Here is a 25,783-nt window from a genome sequence, read left to right as displayed (position 1 = left end):
CCTCTACTTGCTGAGATGGAGACGAATCTGGATGATAGACTAGAAAGTCATTCAAATGGTTCATCTGGAAACAAACCACCATTTTATTACGTTTCAATATTCCGATGCCTTTTTCTCTCTCCCTTCAATATTTGTTTTCTCCCCCATCATGCTCACCTTTTATTTTAAGTGGTCCAAAGGGACAGTTACCTTTTTGGGCGATAAACCCAAAAGATAATATAATCAGAGACCCAGTGACCTCTAACATCACCATGGTGACCTCAAAGGTGACCCCGGCACACACCCACTGACCATCTGACCGCCGACAGAGATGGTCCTTAGGAAACTATGCAGTATTTCGTTTTTTTATGTATAATTTCTTACATTGTTAGCCCAGAAAATCTTAAGTGTTATTAAATACAGCCGGGAAGAACTATTGGATATAAGAGCGACGTCAACTTACCAACATTACGACCAGGAATACGACTTTTCCGAAGCGGATCCTTTGTTCTGACCACCATCCAAGACATTGGATCTAATCCGAGAGGCCGGCCCAAAACAACATCGCCACAGAAAGGTTGACGGAGTGGCTTCCTGGTCAGGCTTCGAAGGCGTACACACCGCCCACCGCTTCCAAGTATACTACTCACCAATGTCCAGTCTCCAGACAACAAGGTGGACTAAATTAGGGCAAGGGTTGCCTTACAGAGAGACATCAGAGATTGTAACATTCTCTGTTCACGGTAACATAGCTCTCTCTCGAGATATGTTGTCGGAGTCGGTACAGCCACCAGGTTTCTTCATGCGTCGTGCCGACAGAAATAAATGTTTCTCTGGGAAGAAGAAGGGTAGGGATGTATGCTTCATGATTAACGACTCATGGTGTAACATAACAGCATACAGGAACTCAAGTCCTTCTGTTCACCTGACCTAGAATTCCTTACAATCAAATGCCGACCATATTATCTCCCAAGGGAAATCTTGTCAGTTATTGTCACAGCTGTGTATATACCCCCTCAAGCAGATACCACGATGGCCTCAAGGAACTTCACTGGACTCTATGTAAACTGGAAACCATATATCCTGAGGCTGCATTTATTGTAGCTGGGGATTTTAACAAAGGAAATTTGAGAACAGGCGGTCTGGGAAATGTTCCGGGCAGCCTCAGAGAATAACATCGATTTATACGCTGACTCGTTAAATGAGTTTAGAAGGAAGTGCAATGGAGATGCTGGAAAAAGGACTGGGAATATGACCGAATATAAACAGTGTAGTTATTCAAACAAGCAAAATATCAAAATATCAATATCAAGTCAATCAAACAAGCAAAATATCGGTATATGGACAAAGTGGAGTTGCAATTCAACTGCTTAGACACGAGACGTATGTGGCAGTGTCTACAGGCAATTACGCACTACAAAAAGAAAACCAGCCACGTCACGAACACCAAGGTATTCCTTCCAGACAAACTTTGAGGTTAATAAAGTGCCACCGACGCGGCCCGATAACATGGACTGAGGGCCCCCCCTCTCCTTCTCTGTGACCGACGTGAGTAAGACATTTAAACATGTTAACCCTTGCAAGGCTGCTGGCCCAGTGGGCATCCCTAGCCGCATCCTCAGAGCATGCACAGACCTGGTGTGTTTACGGACATATTCAATCACTCCTATGCCAGTCTGCTGTTCCCACATGCTTCAAGATGGCCACCATTGTTCCTGTACCCAAGAAGGCAAATATAACTCAACTCAACTCAACTCAACTAAATGACTATCACCCCGTAGCGCTCACTTCTGTCATCATGAAGTGCTTTGAGAGTAGTCAAGGATCATATCACCTCCACCTTACCTGCCACCCTAGACCCACTTCAGTTGGCATACCGCCCCAACAGGTCCACAGACGATGCAATCGCCATCACACTGCACACTGCCCTATCCCATCTGGACAAGAGGGACAGGGCAAGAATGCTGTTCATTGACTACTGCTCAGCATTCAACACCATAGTACCCTCCAAGCTCATCATCAAGCTGGGGGCCCTGGGTCTCAACTCCGCCCTGTGCAATTGGGTCCTGGACTTTCTGACCGGCCGCATCCAGGTGATGAAGGTAGGAAACAACATCTCCACTTCGCTGACCCTCAACACTTGGGCCCCACAAGGCTGCATAATCAGCCCCCTCCTGTACTCCCTGTTCACCCATGACTGCGTGGCCATGCACGCCGCCAACTCAATCCTCAAGTTTGCAGACGACACAACAGTAGTGGGCTTGATTACCAATGACGAGACAGCCCACAGGGAGGAGGTGAGGGCACTCGGAGTGTGGTGTCAGGAAAACATCCTCTCATTCAACGTCAACAAAACAAAGGAGATGATCGTGGACTTCAGGAAACAGCAGAGGGAGCACTCCCTATCCACATCGAAGGGACAGTAGTGGAGAAGGTGGAAAGATTGAAGTTCCTCAGCGTACACATCACAGACAAACTGAAATGGTCCACCCTCACAGACAGTGTGGTGAAGAAGGCGCACCAGCGCCTCTTCAACCTCAGGAGGCTGAAGAAATTTGGCATGTCACCCAAAACCCTGACAAACTTTTACAGGTGCACAATTGAGAGCATCCTGTCGGGCTGTATCACCGCCTGGTACGGCAACTGCACCGCCCTCAACTGCAAGGCTCTCCAGAGGGTGGTCCGGTCTGCACACCGCATCACCGGGGGCAAACTACCTGCCCTCCAGGCACCCGATGTCACAGGAAGGCCAAAAAGATCATCAAGGACAACAACCACCCAAGCCACTGCCTGTTCACCCCGCTACCATCCAGAAGGCGAGGTCAGTACAGGTGCATCAAGCTGGGACCGAGAGACTGAAAACAGCTTCTATCTCAAGGCCATCAGACTGCTAAACAGCAATCACTAACTCAGAGAGGCGTCTGCCTACATAGACTCACTAGTCACTTTAAACAATGCCACTTTAATAGTGTTTACATATCTTACATTACTCATCTCATATGTATATACTGTATCTTATACCATCTATTGCATCTTGCCTATGCCACTCGGCCATTGCTCATCCACATATTTCAATGTACATATTCTTATTCCATCCCTTTAGATTTGTGTTTATTAGGTAGTTGTTGGGGAATTGTTAGATTACTTGTTAGATATTACTGCACTGACGGAACTAGAAGCACAAGCATTTTGCTACACTTGCATTGACATCTGCTAACCATGTGTATGTGACCAATGACATTTGATTTAATTTGACTTTCTGGTTTTATTATCTTGTGAGGTTTGGCATTAGGCCCCTTTCTGATTAATGCATGAAGCAGGTGAAGAGGAAGACTGAGGGAAAGGGCATGCTGTTCTGGGGGAGGTCAAGCCCATGCATTATATATCGATGGGTGGGCCTGGAGACTGGGGTAGCTATTGATCGGTGTTGGAGTACAGTAATGGTATAGTCATGTTTTAAATGTTTTGTACTGGACAAGGGTTGTTATGGGGTGCTTATTTTCTTGTGATTGTGGATAGTAATCTTGTGATGGCATGGCTACAGGTAGAACATGTTGCAGTTTTCATAATGGTCACCCACGACTGTGGCCGCGCACGACTCCTCCAACCTCATTAAGTTTGCAGACAACACGATGGTGGAAGGCCTGATCACCGACGACAGTGAGACAGCATATAGGGAGGAGGTCAAATACCTGGCAGTGTGGTGCCAGACCACAACCTTTATCTATCACATGTCAGGTATGACTCAGATGCAGGCAGTGTCGAACACAGGGGCAGGCAAATGACAGGTCAAAGGCAGGCAGGGGTTAGTCATCCAGAGAATGCCTTCCAGAACCGGGACATGTTCTACCTGCATCTGTCCAGAACGGCAAGCAGTCTCAAGGTCAGGGCAGGCAGAGGTCAATAATCCAGTGAGGTGGGGCACGGTATAGAATGTCTGGCAGGCTCAGGGTCAGGGCAGGCAGAAGGGTCAAAACCGGGAAGGACTAGGAAACAGGAGCAAGAAACAGACAGGAGCAGAGGAACAAATGCTGGTAGGTTTCTCGAACAAAACGAACTGGCAACAGACAAACCGAGAACACAGGTATAAATACAATGGTGAAGATGGGCGACACCTGGAGGGGGGTGGAGACGAGCACAAAGACAGGTGAAACAGATCAGGGTGTGACATTACCTCAATGTCAGCAAGTCAAAGGAGCTGATTATGGACTATAGGAAAAGGCGCTCCGAGCAAGCCCCCATCCACATTGACAGGGTTGTAGTGGTGCAGGTCTATAGCTTCAAGTTCCTCGGTGTCCCCTTGACTAAGGAATTATCATGGTCCACACACACCAACATAGTCGTGAAGACGGCACGACAAAATCTCTTCCCCCTCAGGAGGCTAAAAAGCTGCACCATTGAGAGCATCTTTATTGGCTGCATCAACGCTTGATAAGGCAACTGCTTGGCATCTGACTCTAAGGCGCTACAGAGGGCAGTGCGTACGGCCCAGTACATCACTGGGGCTGAGCTCCCTCCCATCCAGGACCTCTATACCAGGCGTTGTCAGAGGAAGGCCCTAAAAATAGTGAAAGACTCCAGCCACCCAAGTCATAGACTATCTGCTACTGGACAGCCAGCAGTACCGATGCACCAAGACTGGAATCAACAGCACCCTAAACAGCTTCTACCGTTCAGACTGCTGAACAGTTCATCAAATGGCTATCTGGACTACTGCATTGACCACCTTTTTTTGCACTGGCTCTATGCACACTTACAAGACTTTACCCACACATACTACACTGACACTCCAACACACACACACACACACACACACACACACACACACACACACACTACATATGCTCACACACACAAAACACACGGATATTGATACCACACACACACTTACAGACAAACTTTCTCACTCTTTCACACTCTTCACATACTGCTGCTACTCTGTTTATTTTATATCCTGATTGCCTTGTCTCTTTTTCCCCTAGCTGCATGTACAGTTGAAATCGGAAGTTTACATGCACTTGGTGCAACTATAGTTTTGGCAAGTCGGTTAGGACATCTACTTTGTGCATGACACCAGTAATTTTGGCTAAGGTATATGTACATTTCCGACTTCAACTGTACGTACTGAATTACCTCAACTACCTTGTACCCCTGCACGTTGACTTGGTTCTGGTACTCCATGTCTATATATAGCCTCGTTGTTGTTATTTTACTGTTACTTTTCCTTTTTTTATTTAGCAAATATTTTTGGGGTTGGGGATGGGCTCGTAAGAAAACATTTGACGGTAAAGCCTACACCTGTCACGATCGTTATATAAATAAATCGGACCAAGGCGCAGCGTGAGTAGAGTTCCACATATTTATTACAGTGAAACTTCAAAACAACAAAGAATTAATGAACGTGCAGTACGTAGCGCACATAAGCACTAAACAAAACAATATCCCACAACGCAGGTGGGAAAAGGGACACACTAAGTATGATCCCCAATTAGAGGCAACGATATTCAGCTGCCTCCAATTGGAAACCATACTCACACACCAACATAGAACTATAATAACTAGAAACCCCCCCTAGTCACGCTCTGACATATTGCACCATAGAGAACCCCGAGGGCTCTCTATGGTCAGGGCGTGACAACACCTGTTGTATTCGACTCATGTGACCACTATATTTGATTTGAAAACAATCACAATTGTTACCCAGAAATGATTTGATATTGAGATAAAAATGGCTGCATTGGATCAGACAGCGGTAGGATTGTCAAACATTTGCCAACCGATAGTACTTAGCACCGCTGAACAGATTGTCGGAAGTCAATCTCTTTTGTGTTCACACAGCAAAGAGCTTGGAAGTCGTCAGCCACTCAACCTTGTTAAAATACTCCAAACCAGAAGGTGACAGTGGCGTTGCTTGGCAATGCATATCCGTGCGTATTCCAAGCTATCTGCGCTAATGTTGCGATTTGCTAGAAAGCCCTTTTTGATACTAGCTAGATGACCACAGCTAGATAACTTCTTAGCAAGATGAAGAAGAGACAATTGAATTCACTCTTCATAATCCATACTGCCAGCCCGTAGCCAAATGTTTAGCTAGGTAGCTAACATTAGCATATTCACTAGCTAGCACAACAATTAGCTAGCTAGCTAAGGACACTGCACGAACTCGGCAGCTAACGTAGACAGCTGTTTCATGGAAACAAACTAATCCATTGTGATTTAATTATAATGTCATTACTAGCTACAGTAGTTAGCTAGCTTTGAGGAAGTATTAAGTGATGTGTGCATTACGTCTGTGCACTTAGCTAGCTACCATCCCATAGCTTCATTGTATATGAAGTGTGCCAGGCTGTACAGATAACATTTTTGCACTCTCTGATTGGCTCATGGTCAAGTTGTTGGTGACTGACGAGCATTGCGAATCTACAAGTAGAATCGGTAGGTTCATCGCTAGCCGGTCTCGGCACACAGCAGGTACTGCTTTTGTTCTAGCAAGAGAAGGAACGGTCTACCACTGTGATAAGTACCTCTCAGCAGTCTATCGGCAGTGAGACTCTTGGTGTGTTTCATGCTTTAGAGGAAGGAGTGTGAATGTGTGTGCCTGTGTTCTGTTTGTGTGTGTGTGCGTGCGTGTGTGTGTGTGTGTGTGTGTGTGTGTGTGTGTGTGTGCACGGGTGTGTGTGTGTGTGTGTGTGTGTGTGTGCACGGGTGTGTTATCTCAAACACAGGTCCATTTCCTCCAGACTTGTTGGCACAGCACTAAGCCAACATGGCAGCTACCCTCATGTATGTCTGGGTTACACAAGCTGAGGAGAATTAGTAAGAAAACCAAACACCTGCAGAAAGTACTAGGGCTAGGAATTTCTTCTCGCCACATAAAAAAGTTGTATTGTCACATACACCAGATAGGTGCAGTAAAATGTGTTGTTTTACATGGTCCTCCATAGTAGTATGGCGCCCTGTATCAAATTAGGGTTAAGTCGACATCAACAGATTTTTCAACTTGTGTTTTCGGTTACTGGCCCAACGCTCTAACCGCTCGGCTACCTGCTGCCCTGATTAAACTCCTTGCACTACATTTTTATGACATGGGACAGGTATAGATTTAAGTCTCTCCTCGCTCTGTTTCTTGTTCTCTCCCAGCTCAGAAACATTAAGTGTTATGATATAATCAGCCCTGTTTGGCTAGTGGTAATTAAAGTGTTCGTTATTTAATTATGTCTGGCTAATGCCTGCTTGAATGCAATCTAGGTGATTTATGTAAATGACTGCACCGTATTATAGAGTTTTACAGTGTTGTAGATATAATCAGTGTCAGAACATTAGTTTCAGGTTCACCTCACAGCATGGGGGTTGCTTCCATTTAAACTCTAGAATTGGAAAAGCACCTAAGACCACGGTGGTTTAACTACACCCTCATGTGTACACTCAATATGGCCGACCGTCCATACATCACAGACCCATTGACTTGAATAGGTAATGATCAATTCACAGGCATCTATAAACACAACAGGTACTCTCATACACACCCGAGGAATGCATAGGCATCCAACTGACAGAAGCGTTTCATCTTCAGGATCAAATCAAATACATTTTTATTAGTCACACGCGCCGAATACAACATGCTGCGTGCTTGTGTGTACCCGTGCCTGCATGCTTGTGTGTGTGTGTGTGTGTGCTCACATGCCGACGTGTGTTTGTCATAGCAGTGTTGGCCAAAACTGCTTAGCCATGGCTGAGGGTTGAGTTGATGAAACACTGTGTAACAGCCAGGCAGCAGTGTGACTGTGAGCCGTACGGTCTGAGCCAGTACAGTTATACTGGTGATAGCAGTCAACCAGGTGGGGTGAGGGGGGCACGTACACACCCTGAGCATGTAAATAAAAGGAAATACTTCCAAGAATCTTTCACTTCATAACATGTTGTCTCCAAGCAAGGATCTTCATACTGTTATATAAGCATCACTTTCTTTTAACAGTAATCCAAATGTTGTCCTTGTTTTGCCAAGAGCTCTATCTGAATCAAAGGACATATTCTGTTCTGTTCAATGTTTTTCTGTTTGAAAACATATGATTTTTTTCTGTCCTTTTATCTTTCAGAATAAAGTGTTGAACATTGATGCGCTGAAGGTCAAACTGCAGGTAAGACAAATAGTTTTTTTTAAACCTTAACACATTTTCATTTCATGTTCGTTCTTGAATATTGTGTGTTTGTGCGTCTGTCTCTGTGTGTGTGTGTGTGGGTGCGTGCCAAATCTCTGTCAGAGTTAGCAGATGCCAATATTCTGCTGTTCCAGCATTGTCCTCTCTATGTAAATACTCTGCATACGTCTCCATCTCCAGACAGACAGAGGTAGGATGACATCAACTTTAAATGAGGCTTTAATGAAGTCCATCGTTTATCTCTAACAGTCGATTAGCCCCGCTGGGTTCCAGACTGAAGACATTGTCCCAAATCGCACCCTATTCCCTATTTAGTGCACTAATTTTGACCAAGACCGATAGGGTTCTGGTCAAAAGTAGTGTACTATAAAGGAAATTGAGTGCTATTTGGGACGTAGCCTGAAGACTCTGTAGATATTACACTGTCCATTAGGATTATTCTGTTCTGTTTGTTAGACACACACTCTTATCAGTGTTGTGTAATCATGCAGATGTAGGATTTTAATATACGTCAGTTTGCCACAGCAGAAAAAGATCTCCTGCAGCAACAGGAAACATAATTTCTTATGTGGATTATAATTAATAAACGTTTGTTCGGGGTTGATCCATTTTTCGTAAGGGAAAGTTAAGTCTGAATTGTCAAAGTGGAAATGACAAACTTCAGAAGCCTTTTTAAACCTCAAATACACTACATGTTTTAAATGTCCTGCATTGCAGGAAAGTCCTACATCTGTAATGCTGGTATAGAAGATAGAAGATGTATGTGTCCATTGCTTAGTTTAAAGACACCAATCACACTTGAATGACTCCTGGTGTCTGATTTCGCATAAAAGACGCTGAAGGTGATTGGTATTTTGAAAGTAGGAAAGGTAATCATGATAGACTGGACATGACTGCAATGCAATGTCTGTGTGTGTGTGTGTCTGTGTGTGCCTGTTCACTTGTGTGTGTGTGGGTGTATATACTTACATGTTTGCATGTATAAGTGTGTGTCTGTGTCCACGCCTGTGTGTCTGTGTGTGTCATCTGCCTTGCCTTCCCTTCTCTCTACATTTAGTATTCATACCCTCATTACATTTGACATTTTAGTCAGTTAGCAGACACTTTTATCCAGAGCAAATTACAGTTAGTGCATTCACCTTAAGATAGCTAGGTGAGACTACCATATATCTCCATCAAGTAAGTACATTTTTCCTCAATAAAGTCGCTATCAGTAAAGTCAGTGATAGTTTGGGGGGGGGTTAAAGTGTGAGGCAAGTAAAACAAAAAAACAACGAGCCTTTTCAAGAGCAACTTTAGTAACGAGGGTTTCAAGAAACAGCCTCGGAGATCTAACGGATGCGCCTGCAAAGGTTCTAATGATGAACGTAACCTGAAGATGCTTTTGGGAAACCAGGCCCAGATGGATAGAGGGATAGTATGAGAGAGAAATAGCGTGCCATTGGAAGGGCAGAGGGTAACACTGATCAAATTAAATGAAATTGTATTTGTCACGAAAGGTGTAGTCCTTACTGTGAAATGCTTACCTACAAGCCCTTAAACAACAATGCAGTTTTAAGAAAAATAATAGTTAAGAAAATATGAACTAAAAAAAGTAAAGTATCTCCTCCCTATAGGCTGTCTCATTGTCGGTGATCAGGCCGTTATGTCATCGGCAAACTTAATGATGGTGTTGGAGTTATGCTTGGCCATGCAGTCGTGTGTGAACAGGAAGTACAGGAGGGGGCTAAGCACGCACCCCTGAGGGGCCCCCGTGTTGAGGATCAGTGTGGCAGATGTGTTGTTGCCTACCCTTACCCGTCAGGAAGTTCAGGATCCAGTCACATAGAGAGGTGTTTAGTCCCAGTGTCCTTGGCTTTGTGATGAGCTTTGAGGGCACTATGGTGTTTAACGCTGAGCTGTGGTTAATGAACAGCATTCTCACGTAGTTGTTCCTTTTGTCCAGGTGGGAAAGGGCAGTGTGGAGTAAATAGTAAAGTACAGATAATGATGCATAGAGGGACATGTCAAAATGCAGAATTTCTTTATTCTTTATTAAAGTCTTTAGTTATATAAAAAATCTGATTTATTGAATTTTCAATGTGGTCTATATTAAAGGTCACTTCATTTAATATAACTTTTAAAATGCAATATTTGTGCACAATTTCTACTTAAAATATAAAACGGATACAAATACATAAAGATGGGTTAGTTGACGTCACGGAAATGATGCGCACGCTTCAATGGAGCAGAAGTCTGTGAGTTGTTGTGATTCTGAATGGCCAGATAGCTACCAACAATAGCAAGAAACTGCCACATGGGGAATCGTAAGTGACTCATTTCATCCTGTTCTTCATACCATGTCTTGTTTTGAGGTGTTTTGACTGATTTCACATCAATGCTAATATGGCTACAATTTGCTAACTAGCTAACCAACAACTGTAAAGGTGTATTTGAGAGAGAACAAGTGCTCATTGCCAATCAGGTGTGTCTTCAGCCAACCCTTCAGGACTGTACACAGGAGCAGTGCTTGGTGTTGCCGTTGTGAATTTAAAGTGGATTATAGTCATTGTTACTATAAATGGGCTTTTTCCCAGAGAGAAAAATGCATTTAATGTACATGATTCATATCTCAGATCCTCTATTCCTAACAGTTCATTCATTGAGCTGCTGGTAGCTGCTGTAGGCCCATTGATGAGTGAGAACAGTCATTATAGAGTGGGAGAGGGATGATGATGATGATGTCATATGTCTTCCTACTCAGATCTGGGACACTGCTGGGCAAGAAAGATTCCGCAGCGTCACACATGCCTACTACCGCGACGCTCATGGTAAGTTGTGTGTGTGTTTAGGAGCACCATACAGTACCCTGGCTGCATTTGATCTCCTCCATTGGTACATATTGCCTGGTGATTGTTCATCAAGCTCGGTGTGTGTGATTCATATTTATGTGTGTGTGTGTGTGTGTGAAGTAGAGGTCGACCGATTATGATTTTTCAACGCCGATACCGATTATTGGAGGACCAAAAAAAGCAGATACCAATTAATCGGCCAAGTTGTTTTTTTGTGTTATTTTTTGTTTTGTTATTTGTAATAATAACAATTACAACAATACTGAATGAACACTTATTTTAACTTAATATAATACATCAATAAAATCAATTTAGCCTCAAATAAATAATGAAACATGTTCAATTTGGTTTAAATAATGCAAAAACATAGTGTTGGAGAAGAAAGTAAAAGTGAAATACGTGCCATGTAAGAAAGCTAACGTTTAAGTTCCTTGCTCAGAACATGAGAACATATGAAAGCTGGTGGTTCCTTTTAACATGAGTCTTCAATATTCCCAGGTAAGAAGTTTTAGGTTGTAGTTATTATAGGAATTATAGGACTATTTCTCTCTATACCATTTGTATTTCATTAACCTTTGACTATTGGATGTTCTTATAGGCACTTTAGTATTGCCAGTGTAACAGTATAGCTTCCGTCCCTCTCCTCCCTCCTCCCTGGGCTCGAAGCAGGAACACAACGACAACAGCCACCCTCGAAGCAGTATTACCCATGCAGAGCAAGGGGAACAACCACTCTGAGTGTCAGAGCGAGTGACTTTTGAAACGCTATTAGCGCGCACCCCGCTAACTAGCTAGCCATTTCACATCGGTTACACCAGCCTAATCTCGGGAGTTGATAGGCTTGAAGTCATAAACAGCTCAATGCTTGATGCACAACGAAGAGCTGCTGGCAAAACACACAAAAGTGCTGTTTGAATGAATGCTTACGAGCCTGTTGGTGCCTACCACCGCTCAGTCAGACTGCTCTATCAAATCATAGACTTAGTTATAACATAATAACACACAGAAATACGAGCCTTAGGTCATTAATATGGTTGAATCCGGAAACCATCATCCCGAAAACAACATTTTTATTTTTTCTGTGAAATACGGAACCGTTCCGTATTTTATCTAATGGGTGCCATCCATTAGTCTAAATATTCCTGTTACATTGCACAACCTTCAATGTCACAATTACGTAAAATTCTGGCAAATTAGGCGGCCCAAAATGTTGCATATACACTGACTCTGCGTGCAATGAACGCAAGAGAAGTGACACAATTACACCTGGTTAATATTGCCTGCTAACCTGGATTTCTTTTGGCTAAATATGCAGGTTTAAAAATATATACTTCTGTGTATTGATTTTAAGAAAGGCATTGATGTTCATGGTTAGGTACACATTGGAGCAACGATACGCACCGCATCGATTATATGCAAAGCAGGACACATGGTTGATGATATTACTAGTTTAACTCGTGATTATGATTGATTGATTGTTTTTTATAAGATAAGTTTAATGCTAGCTAGCAACTTACCTTGGCTTACTGCATTCACGTAACAGGCAGTCTCCTCGTGGATTGCAATGAGAGGCAGGTGGTTAGAGCGTTGGACTAGTTAACTGTAAAGTTGTAAGATTGAATCCCCCAAGCTGAGAAGGTGAAAAATCTGTCGTTCTGCCCCTGAACGAGGCAGTTAACCCATCGTTCCTAGGCCGTCATTGAAAATAAGAATGTGTTCTTAAGTGAATTGCCTAGTTAAATAAAGATGAAATAAAGGTGTAAAAAAATATTTAAAAATTGGCCAAATCGCTGTCCAAAATACAGATTTCCGATTGTTATGAAAACTTGAAATCGGCCCTAATTAATCGGCCATTCCGATTAACTTCTTGATGCACCCATCCCATTACCGGGATCATTTTCGTCAACGTCCGCTGAATTGCAGACCGCCAAATTCAAATTAAATTACTAAAAATATTAAATGTTCATGATATCACAAGTGCAATATAGCAAAACACAGCTTAGCTTGTTGTTAATCCACCTGGCATGTCAGATTTCAAAAAAAGCTTTTCGGCAAAAGCATACCAAGCGTTTATGTAAGGACATCTCTCGCAGTAGACAAAACATTACAAACAGCTAGCAGCCAAGTAGATTGGTCACGAAAGCATGCAAAACGCTGCTAGCACCCAGCGAAACAATGACGCTGTCACGATCGTCGTAAGGAGCGGAACAAAATGTAGCGTGATATGTGTTCATGATGATTTTAATAATTAAAGAAAGCACTGAACACAGAATACAAACTATACAAAACAATAAACGAATAACGACCGTGAAGCTATAATGAGAACTGTGCTGACACAAGCAACTAACATAGACAATCACCCACAAACAAACAGTGAAACCCAGGCTACCTAAGTATGATTCTCAATCAGAGACTAATGACACCTGCCTCTAATGACACCTGCCTCTGATTGAGAACCATACTAGGCCGAAACATAGAAATCCCAAAATCATAGAAAAACAAACATAGACCGCCCACCGCAACTCACGCCCTGACCATACTAAATAACGACAAACCAAAGGAAATAAAGGTCAGAACGTGACAGTACCCCCCCCCCCCCTCCCCCCCAAAGGTGCGGACTCCGGCCGCAAAACCTGAACCTATAGGGGAGGGTCTGGGTGGGCGACTGTCCGCGGTGGCGGCTCTGGCGCGGGACGTGGACCCCACTTCAACACAGTCTTTCGCTCTCTCATTGTCCGCCTCCGTGGCATCCTAAACACGGCGACCCTCGCCGCCGACCTCTGACTGGGGACCCTAGAAATGGGTCCCGAATGGATGGGAGATTCCGGCAGCGCCGGGGTGAAGGATGACTCCGGCAGCGCCGGACAGGCGGGAGACTCCGGCAGCGCCGGACAGGCGGGAGGCTCTGGCGGCGCCGGACAGGCGGGAGGCTCTGGCGGCGCCGGACAGGCGGGAGGCTCCGGCGGCGCCTCTGGACTGAGGGGCTCTGGCGCCTCTGGACTGAGGGGCTCTGGCGCCTCTGGACTGAGGGGCTCTGGCGCCTCTGGACTGAGGGGCGGAAGCTCTGGCAGCGCTGGACGGAGGAGCTCTGTAGGGATGAGACGGAGAGACAGCCTGGTGCGGGGGGCTGCCACCGGAGGGCCGGTGCGTGGAGGTGGTACTGGATAGACCGGACCATGCAGGCGCACTAGAGCTCTTGAGCACCGAGCCTGCCCAACCTTACCTGGTTGAATGCTCCCGGTCGCCATGCCAGTGCGGCAAGGCGGAATAGCACAAACCGGGGACACCATGCGTAAGGCTGGTGCCATGTACGCCGGCCCAAGGAGACGCACTGGAGACCAGATGCGTAGAGCCGGCTTCATGGCACCTGGCTCGATGCCCACTCTAGTCTAACTGTGCTGACACAAGCAACTAACATAGACAATCACCCACAAACAGTGAAACCCAGGCTACCTAAGTATGATTCTCAATCAGAGACAACTAATGACACCTGCCTCTGATTGAGAACCATACTAGGCCGAAACATAGAAATCCCAAAATCATAGAAAAACAAACATAGACTGCCCACCCCAACTCATGCCCTGACCATACTAAATAACGACAAAACAAAGGAAATAAAGGTCAGAACGTGACAGACACAATGTGATCTTTCTCGCTAATTTTTCAAAATAAAAGCCTGAAGCTATGTCTAAAGACTGTTCACACCATGGGGAAGCCATAGCAAAAGGAATCTGGTTGATATCCCTATAAATGGAGCGAAGGCAGGCTATGGAACAGAGAGCTTTCAGGAAAAAAAGCACTTCCGGGTTGGATTTTCCTCAGGTTTTTGCCTGCAATATCAGTTCTGTTATACTCACAGACAATATTTTGACAGTTTAGGAAAATTTAGAGTGTTTTCTATCCTAATTATATGCATATTGTAGATTCTGGGCCTGTTTCATTTGGGTATGTTTTTCATCCAAACATCAAAATACTGCCCCCTACACTCAACAGATTAATCGGTCTACCTCTAATGTGAAGATGACTTTCTCTGGTTCTCCAGCAGCAGATCGCTGACAGTTTTTCCTCTGCCTCCTGCTGTGAGGCTTGCTGATGGGAAGGTGGTAAGGTGGGCTCCTCTCTGGTACACCACTGGAATGAGACACAGACAAGTAGTGTTTACTGCTGGAGGGGACAACAGTCCAGTTTGGGGAAAATGGAGCATTCCTTAGTAATGTCAGGGACTAAGGAGGTAAACATTTACCTACTTGAGAAGACGCATGATTGTTGTGTTTACACCAGTTAGACTGTGTTGTATTTGTCGTCAAGTCTAATGCAGATGTAGAGAAGAAGTGACAGTGAAAGTATGTGTGTGTGTTCAGTATGTATTCTCTCATTCTCACATCCAGTATCTTGAGCTGGGCAGAGAGCCAGTGCTGGGCTGATCTGTCAGAACAGTGCTCTGTGTTCACTGATCTTCAGGGAGCGTTCACTCGTCTCACATACCTTTTTAAATAAAGCTCATTCAAAATGACTGTCAGAACTGCAGCAGTGGATGCTTTCAGACTGCTGGTCATGGACGCTGTCACTTCCTGCGAACCGCCGGATAAAGATGGCTCCCACTCCGGTTTAGGCCTTAATGGAAGCTTGAACTTGTTCATAGAGGTGTTGAGAATATATAATTTGCTAAATGTCATGCCTGAGGATGTAAAGTAAGACAGATAAATGTTCAATAGTGCCAGAAATCACCCTGTACTTGAAACCTTGTGTAAGTTTTGATGGGCCTAGAAACCACGTGGCTTTACCATAGAAATGTATAGATTAATTTAATTGTGTTGATTTGGAAATCACTCCTTTACCAATATGGAGTTCATCATATGTATTTTCTATCTAGACCAGGGGTGTCTCACTCATTTTGCCCGGGGGCCACATCCGGTCTTCAGCAAGGTCCCGAGAGCCGCACTGAAAATTGGGTATATTTCCTTGCAGTCAATATTATAAAAAGCAATTGTCCTCCATCCAATGTTTTTGTAGTTTTAGATGCTTCCTGACATTCTAGTGATTATTAGCAAGTTGGACAGTCAATAAACTGTATGAATGTAGGTCCATTGACAGTGCACAGAGATTATTAGCGAGCTGGAAAGTCAAGGATATAGGTCCATTATAATTTCTACAGTTTTGATTTGGTTTTAGTCATTTTAAAGTATATTGAGTTTGTTATTATTATAATTTTTTTTTTTACTCAAACCACCCCACAGGCCATATGTTTGACACCATACTGGTCAATGATATCACCAACTCCAATGATTTTTTTATAGGCATCATAGACACACACAGGCATCTTGTTGTCCTCGGGAGAACCATTAGTGCTAAGTACATAGTGACTTGCGCCCTTTCCAGTTTGGGCAGTGCCAGGGCATCCGTTGGCCCAAATCCATCAATTACGCTACTAACGAGTGAACATGAAAATCTCAAGTAAACAAATGGAGAAATTAGTTTTTCAACTGCTCCCACAATGCCTGCAAGCTGTTGAACCCATCTGTGTTCATCCTGTCGCATCCAAAACCAGACAGAATTCTCTCTCCCAGGACTAGTGAGAAAGTCACTCACTCCCTTACAGCCATCTGCAGAATGTAGTTCCACCACAGGGTGATTCTTCACTAAAATATCTTCTTCACAAAGATATTAAGCGAATGATGAAGTTGATACTTGATAAGATTTGCAGTCCAGTATGCGTGATACAGTATAATGAATGTAGCGAACAGTGTTATGAACGTAGAGAACAGTGTGATAAAGTATAATGAACGTAGAGAACAGTGTGATACAGTATAATGAACGTAGAGAACAGTGTGATACAGTATAAGGAAAGTAGAGAACAGTGTGACACAGTGTTATGAATGTAGAGAACAGTGTGATACAGTATAATGAACGTAGAGAACAGTGTGATACAGTAATATGAACGTAGAGAAGAGTGTGATACAGTATAATGAATGTAGAGAACAGTGTGATACAGTATAATGAACGTAGTGAACAGTATGATACAGTATAATGAATGTAGAGAACAGTGTGACACAGTATAATGAATGTAGAGAACAGTGTGACACAGTATAATGAATGTAGAGAACAGTGTTACACAGTATAATGAATGTAGAGAACAGTGTGATACAGTATAATGAATGTAGAGAAGTGTGATACAGTATAATGAACGTAGAGAACAGTGTGATACAGTATAATGAATGTAGAGAAGTGTGATACAGTATAATGAATGTAGAGAACAGTGTGATACAGTATAATGAACGTAGAGAACAGTGTGATACAGTATAATGAACGTAGAGAACAGTGTGATACAGTATAATGAATGTAGAGAACAGTGTTACACAGTATAATGAACGTAGGGAACAGTGTGATACAGTATAATGAACAGTGTGATACAGTATAATGAACAGTGTGATACAGTATAATGAATGTAGAGAACAGTGTGATACAGTATAACGAATGTAGAGAACAGTGTGATACAGTATAATGAACAGTGTGATACAGTATAATGAACAGTGTGATACAGTATAATGAATGTAGAGAACAGTGTGATACAGTATAATGAACGTAGAGAACAGTGTGATACAGTATTATGAACATAGAGAACAGTGTGACACAGTATAATGAATTTAGAGAACAGTGTGATACAGTATAATGAATGTAGAGAACAGTGTTACACAGTATAATGAACGTAGGGAACAGTGTGATACAGTATAATGAACAGTGTGATACAGTATAATGAATGTAGAGAACAGTGTGATACAGTATAATGAACGTAGAGAACAGTGTGATACAGTATAATGAACAGTGTGATACAGTATAATGAATGTAGAGAACAGTGTGATACAGTATAATGAAAGTAGAGAACAGTGTGACACAGTATAATGAACGTAGAGAACTGTGTGATACAGTATAATGAACGTAGAGAACAGTGTGATACAGTATAATGAACAGTGTGATACAGTATAATGAACAGTGTGATACAGTATAATGAATGTAGAGAACAGTGTGATACAGTATAATGAACGTAGAGAACAGTGTGATACAGTATAATGAACAGTGTGATACAGTATAATGAATGTAGAGAACAGTGTGATACAGTATAATGAAAGTAGAGAACAGTGTGACACAGTATAATGAACGTAGAGAACAGTGTGACACAGTATAATGATCGTAGAGAACAGTGTGATACAGTGTAATGAACAGTGTGATACAGTATAATGAACGTAGAGAACAGTGTGACACAGTATAATGAACGTAGAGAACAGTGTGATACAGTATAATGAATGTAGAGAACAGCGTTACACAGTATAATGAATGTAGAGAACAGTGTGATACAGTATTATGAACATAGAGAACAGTGTGATACAGTATTATGAACGTAGGGAACAGTGTGATACAGTATAATGAACAGTGTGATACAGTATAATGAACAGTGTGATACAGTATAATGAATGTAGAGAACAGTGTGATACAGTATAATGAACGTAGAGAACAGTGTGATACAGTATAATGAACAGTGTGATACAGTATAATGAATGTAGAGAACAGTGTGATACAGTATAATGAAAGTAGAGAACAGTGTGACACAGTATAATGAACGTAGAGAACTGTGTGATACAGTATAATGAACGTAGAGAACAGTGTGATACAGTATAATGAACAGTGTGATACAGTATAATGAACAGTGTGATACAGTATAATGAATGTAGAGAACAGTGTGATACAGTATAATGAACGTAGAGAACAGTGTGATACAGTATAATGAACGTAGAGAACAGTGTTACACAGTATAATGGATGTAGAGAACAGTGTGATACAGTATAATGAACGTAGAGAACAGTGTGATACAGTATAATGAACAGTGTGATACAGTATAATGAATGTAGAGAACAGTGTGATACAGTATAATGAACGTAGAGAACAGTGTGATACAGTATAATGAACGTAGAGAACAGTGTGATACAGTATAATGAACAGTGTGATACAGTATAATGAATGTAGAGAACAGTGTGATACAGTATAATGAACGTAGAGAACAGTGTGATACAGTATAATGAACGTAGAGAACAGTGTTACACAGTATAATGAACGTAGAGAACAGTGTGATACAGTATAATAAACGTAGAGAACAGTGTGATACAGTATAATGAACGTAGAGAACAGTGTGATACAGTATAATGAACGTAGAGAACAGTGTGATACAGTATAATGAACGTAGAGAACAGTGTTACACAGTATAATGAACGTAGAGAACAGTATGATACAGTATAATAAACGTAGAGAACAGTGTGATACAGTATAATGAACGTAGAGAACAGTGTGATACAGTATAATGAACGTAGAGAACAGTGTGATACAGTATAATGAATGTAGAGAACAGTGTGATACAGTATAATGGACGTAGAGAACAGTGTGATACAGTATAATGAACGTAAAGAACAGTGTTACACAGTATAATGAACGTAGAGAACAGTGTGATACAGTATAATGAACGTAGAGAACAGTGTGATACAGTATAATGAACAGTGTGATACAGTATAATGAATGTAGAGAACAGTGTGATACAGTATAATGAAAGTAGAGAACAGTGTGACACAGTATAATGAACGTAGAGAACAGTGTGATACAGTATAATGAACAGTGTGATACAGTATAATGAACGTAGAGAACAGTGTGACACAGTATAATGATCGTAGAGAACAGTGTGATACAGTGTAATGAACAGTGTGATACAGTATAATGAACGTAGAGAACAGTGTGACACAGTATAATGAACGTAGAGAACAGTGTGATACAGTATTATGAATGTAGAGAACAGTGTTACACAGTATAATGAATGTAGAGAACAGTGCGATACAGTATAATGAACGTAGAGAACAGTGTGATACAGTATAATGAATGTAGAGAAGTGTGATACAGTATAATGAACGTAGGGAACAGTGTGATACAGTATAATGAACAGTGTGATACAGTATAATGAACAGTGTGATACAGTATAATGAACGTAGAGAACAGTGTGATACAGTATAATGAACAGTGTGATACAGTATAATGAATGTAGAGAACAGTGTGATACAGTATAATGAAAGTAGAGAACAGTGTGACACAGTATAATGAACGTAGAGAACTGTGTGATACAGTATAATGAACGTAGAGAACAGTGTGATACAGTATAATGAACAGTGTGATACAGTATAATGAACAGTGTGATACAGTATAATGAATGTAGAGAACAGTGTGATACAGTATAATGAACGTAGAGAACAGTGTGATACAGTATAATGAACGTAGAGAACAGTGTTACACAGTATAATGGATGTAGAGAACAGTGTGATACAGTATAATGAACGTAGAGAACAGTGTGATACAGTATAATGAACAGTGTGATACAGTATAATGAACGTAGAGAACAGTGTGACACAGTATAATGAACGTAGAGAACTGTGTGATACAGTATAATGAACGTAGAGAACAGTGTGATACAGTATAATGAAAGTAGAGAACAGTGTGACACAGTATAATGAACGTAGAGAACTGTGTGATACAGTATAATGAACGTAGAGAACAGTGTGATACAGTATAATGAACAGTGTGATACAGTATAATGAACAGTGTGATACAGTATAATGAATGTAGAGAACAGTGTGATACAGTATAATGAACGTAGAGAACAGTGTGATACAGTATAATGAACGTAGAGAACAGTGTTACACAGTATAATGGATGTAGAGAACAGTGTGATACAGTATAATGAACGTAGAGAACAGTGTGATACAGTATAATGAACAGTGTGATACAGTATAATGAACATAGAGAACAGTGTTACACAGTATAATGAACGTAGAGAACAGTGTGACACAGTATAATGATCGTAGAGAACAGTGTGATACAGTGTAATGAACAGTGTGATACAGTATAATGAACGTAGAGAACAGTGTGACACAGTATAATGAACGTAGAGAACAGTGTGATACAGTATAATGAATGTAGAGAACAGCGTTACACAGTATAATGAATGTAGAGAACAGTGTGATACAGTATTATGAACATAGAGAACAGTGTGATACAGTATTATGAATGTAGAGAACAGTGTTACACAGTATAATGAATGTAGAGAACAGTGCGATACAGTATAATGAACGTAGAGAACAGTGGGATACAGTATAATGAACGTAGGGAACAGTGTGATACAGTATAATGAACAGTGTGATACAGTATAATGAACAGTGTGATACAGTATAATGAATGTAGAGAACAGTGTGATACAGTATAATGAACGTAGAGAACAGTGTGATACAGTATAATGATCAGTGTGATACAGTATAATGAATGTAGAGAACAGTGTGATACAGTATAATGAAAGTAGAGAACAGTGTGACACAGTATAATGAACGTAGAGAACTGTGTGATACAGTATAATGAACGTAGAGAACAGTGTGATACAGTATAATGAACAGTGTGATACAGTATAATGAACAGTGTGATACAGTATAATGAATGTAGAGAACAGTGTGATACAGTATAATGAACGTAGAGAACAGTGTGATACAGTATAATGAACGTAGAGAACAGTGTTACACAGTATAATGGATGTAGAGAACAGTGTGATACAGTATAATGAACGTAGAGAACAGTGTGATACAGTATAATGAACAGTGTGATACAGTATAATGAATGTAGAGAACAGTGTGATACAGTATAATGAACGTAGAGAACAGTGTGATACAGTATAATGAACGTAGAGAACAGTGTGATACAGTATAATGAACAGTGTGATACAGTATAATGAATGTAGAGAACAGTGTGATACAGTATAATGAACGTAGAGAACAGTGTGATACAGTATAATGAACGTAGAGAACAGTGTTACACAGTATAATGAACGTAGAGAACAGTGTGATACAGTATAATAAACGTAGAGAACAGTGTGATACAGTATAATGAACGTAGAGAACAGTGTGATACAGTATGATGAATGTAGAGAACAGTGTGATACAGTATAATGGACGTAGAGAACAGTGTGATACAGTATAATGAACGTAAAGAACAGTGTTACACAGTATAATGAACGTAGAGAACTGTGTGATACAGTATAATGAACGTAGAGAACAGTGTGATACAGTATAATGAACAGTGTGATACAGTATAATGAACAGTGTGATACAGTATAATGAATGTAGAGAACAGTGTGATACAGTATAATGAACGTAGAGAACAGTGTGATACAGTATAATGAACGTAGAGAACAGTGTTACACAGTATAATGGATGTAGAGAACAGTGTGATACAGTATAATGAACGTAGAGAACAGTGTGATACAGTATAATGAACAGTGTGATACAGTATAATGAATGTAGAGAACAGTGTGATACAGTATAATGAACGTAGAGAACAGTGTGATACAGTATAATGAACGTAGAGAACAGTGTGATACAGTATAATGAACAGTGTGATACAGTATAATGAATGTAGAGAACAGTGTGATACAGTATAATGAACGTAGAGAACAGTGTGATACAGTATAATGAACGTAGAGAACAGTGTTACACAGTATAATGAACGTAGAGAACAGTGTGATACAGTATAATAAACGTAGAGAACAGTGTGATACAGTATAATGAACGTAGAGAACAGTGTGATACAGTATAATGAATGTAGAGAACAGTGTGATACAGTATAATGGACGTAGAGAACAGTGTGATACAGTATAATGAACGTAAAGAACAGTGTTACACAGTATAATGAACGTAGAGAACAGTGTGATACAGTATAATGAACGTAGAGAACAGTGTGATACAGTATAATGAACAGTGTGATACAGTATAATGAATGTAGAGAACAGTGTGATACAGTATAATGAAAGTAGAGAACAGTGTGACACAGTATAATGAACGTAGAGAATAGTGTGATACAGTATAATGAACAGTGTGATACAGTATAATGAACGTAGAGAACAGTGTGACACAGTATAATGATCGTAGAGAACAGTGTGATACAGTGTAATGAACAGTGTGATACAGTATAATGAACGTAGAGAACAGTGTGACACAGTATAATGAACGTAGAGAACAGTGTGATACAGTATAATGAATGTAGAGAACAGCGTTACACAGTATAATGAATGTAGAGAACAGTGTGATACAGTATTATGAACATAGAGAACAGTGTGATACAGTATTATGAATGTAGAGAACAGTGTTACACAGTATAATGAATGTAGAGAACAGTGCAATACAGTATAATGAACGTAGAGAACAGTGTGATACAGTATAATGAATGTAGAGAAGTGTGATACAGTATAATGAACGTAGGGAACAGTGTGATACAGTATAATGAACAGTGTGATACAGTATAATGAACAGTGTGATACAGTATAATGAACAGTGTGATACAGTATAATGAACGTAGAGAACAGTGTGATACAGTATAATGAACAGTGTGATACAGTATAATGAATGTAGAGAACAGTGTGATACAGTATAATGAAAGTAGAGAACAGTGTGACACAGTATAATGAACGTAGAGAACTGTGTGATACAGTATAATGAACGTAGAGAACAGTGTGATACAGTATAATGAACAGTGTGATACAGTATAATGAACAGTGTGATACAGTATAATGAATGTAGAGAACAGTGTGATACAGTATAATGAACGTAGAGAACAGTGTGATACAGTATAATGAACGTAGAGAACAGTGTTACACAGTATAATGGATGTAGAGAACAGTGTGATACAGTATAATGAACGTAGAGAACAGTGTGATACAGTATAATGAACAGTGTGATACAGTATAATGAACGTAGAGAACAGTGTGACACAGTATAATGAACGTAGAGAACTGTGTGATACAGTATAATGAACGTAGAGAACAGTGTGATACAGTATAATGAAAGTAGAGAACAGTGTGACACAGTATAATGAACGTAGAGAACTGTGTGATACAGTATAATGAACGTAGAGAACAGTGTGATACAGTATAATGAACAGTGTGATACAGTATAATGAACAGTGTGATACAGTATAATGAATGTAGAGAACAGTGTGATACAGTATAATGAACGTAGAGAACAGTGTGATACAGTATAATGAACGTAGAGAACAGTGTTACACAGTATAATGGATGTAGAGAACAGTGTGATACAGTATAATGAACGTAGAGAACAGTGTGATACAGTATAATGAACAGTGTGATACAGTATAATGAACATAGAGAACAGTGTTACACAGTATAATGAACGTAGAGAACAGTGTGATACAGTATAATAAACGTAGAGAACAGTGTGATACAGTATAATGAACGTAGAGAACAGTGTGATACAGTATAATGAACGTAGAGAACAGTGTGATACAGTATAATGAATGTAGAGAACAGTGTGATACAGTATAATGGACGTAGAGAACAGTGTGATACAGTATAATGAACGTAAAGAACAGTGTTACACAGTATAATGAACGTAGAGAACAGTGTGATACAGTATAATGAACGTAGAGAACAGTGTGATACAGTATAATGAACAGTGTGATACAGTATAATGAATGTAGAGAACAGTGTGATACAGTATAATGAAAGTAGAGAACAGTGTGACACAGTATAATGAACGTAGAGAACAGTGTGATACAGTATAATGAACAGTGTGATACAGTATAATGAACGTAGAGAACAGTGTGACACAGTATAATGATCGTAGAGAACAGTGTGATACAGTGTAATGAACAGTGTGATACAGTATAATGAACGTAGAGAACAGTGTGACACAGTATAATGAACGTAGAGAACAGTGTGATACAGTATAATGAATGTAGAGAACAGCGTTACACAGTATAATGAATGTAGAGAACAGTGTGATACAGTATTATGAACATAGAGAACAGTGTGACACAGTATAATGAACGTAGAGAACAGTGTGATACAGTATAATGAATGTAGAGAACAGCGTTACACAGTATAATGAATGTAGAGAACAGTGTGATACAGTATTATGAACATAGAGAACAGTGTGATACAGTATTATGAATGTAGAGAACAGTGTTACACAGTATAATGAATGTAGAGAACAGTGCGATACAGTATAATGAACGTAGAGAACAGTGGGATACAGTATAATGAACGTAGGGAACAGTGTGATACAGTATAATGAACAGTGTGATACAGTATAATGAACAGTGTGATACAGTATAATGAATGTAGAGAACAGTGTGATACAGTATAATGAACGTAGAGAACAGTGTGATACAGTATAATGATCAGTGTGATACAGTATAATGAATGTAGAGAACAGTGTGATACAGTATAATGAAAGTAGAGAACAGTGTGACACAGTATAATGAACGTAGAGAACTGTGTGATACAGTATAATGAACGTAGAGAACAGTGTGATACAGTATAATGAACAGTGTGATACAGTATAATGAACAGTGTGATACAGTATAATGAATGTAGAGAACAGTGTGATACAGTATAATGAACGTAGAGAACAGTGTGATACAGTATAATGAACGTAGAGAACAGTGTTACACAGTATAATGGATGTAGAGAACAGTGTGATACAGTATAATGAACGTAGAGAACAGTGTGATACAGTATAATGAACAGTGTGATACAGTATAATGAATGTAGAGAACAGTGTGATACAGTATAATGAACGTAGAGAACAGTGTGATACAGTATAATGAACGTAGAGAACAGTGTGATACAGTATAATGAACAGTGTGATACAGTATAATGAATGTAGAGAACAGTGTGATACAGTATAATGAACGTAGAGAACAGTGTGATACAGTATAATGAACGTA

General features: G+C 40.7%; 1 protein-coding gene across 1 annotated transcript in view; it reads left to right on the top strand.

Annotated features, from left to right (window-relative positions):
- LOC110491454 (ras-related protein Rab-26) overlaps positions 1 to 25,783 on the top strand; it is a 136,427-nt gene that overhangs the window by 41,801 nt on the left and 68,843 nt on the right. The window contains exons 3-4 of the mRNA XM_021564921.2: positions 8,076 to 8,117; positions 10,882 to 10,948. Coding sequence (XP_021420596.2) covers positions 8,076 to 8,117; positions 10,882 to 10,948 — 109 coding nt within the window. The remainder of the gene's footprint in view (positions 1 to 8,075; positions 8,118 to 10,881; positions 10,949 to 25,783) is intronic.

The sequence above is a fragment of the Oncorhynchus mykiss genome, chromosome 16, assembly GCF_013265735.2.
Source record: "Oncorhynchus mykiss isolate Arlee chromosome 16, USDA_OmykA_1.1, whole genome shotgun sequence".
Classification (NCBI taxonomy): Eukaryota; Metazoa; Chordata; class Actinopteri; order Salmoniformes; family Salmonidae; genus Oncorhynchus; species Oncorhynchus mykiss.
This window is presented reverse-complemented; position numbering and strand designations above follow the sequence as displayed.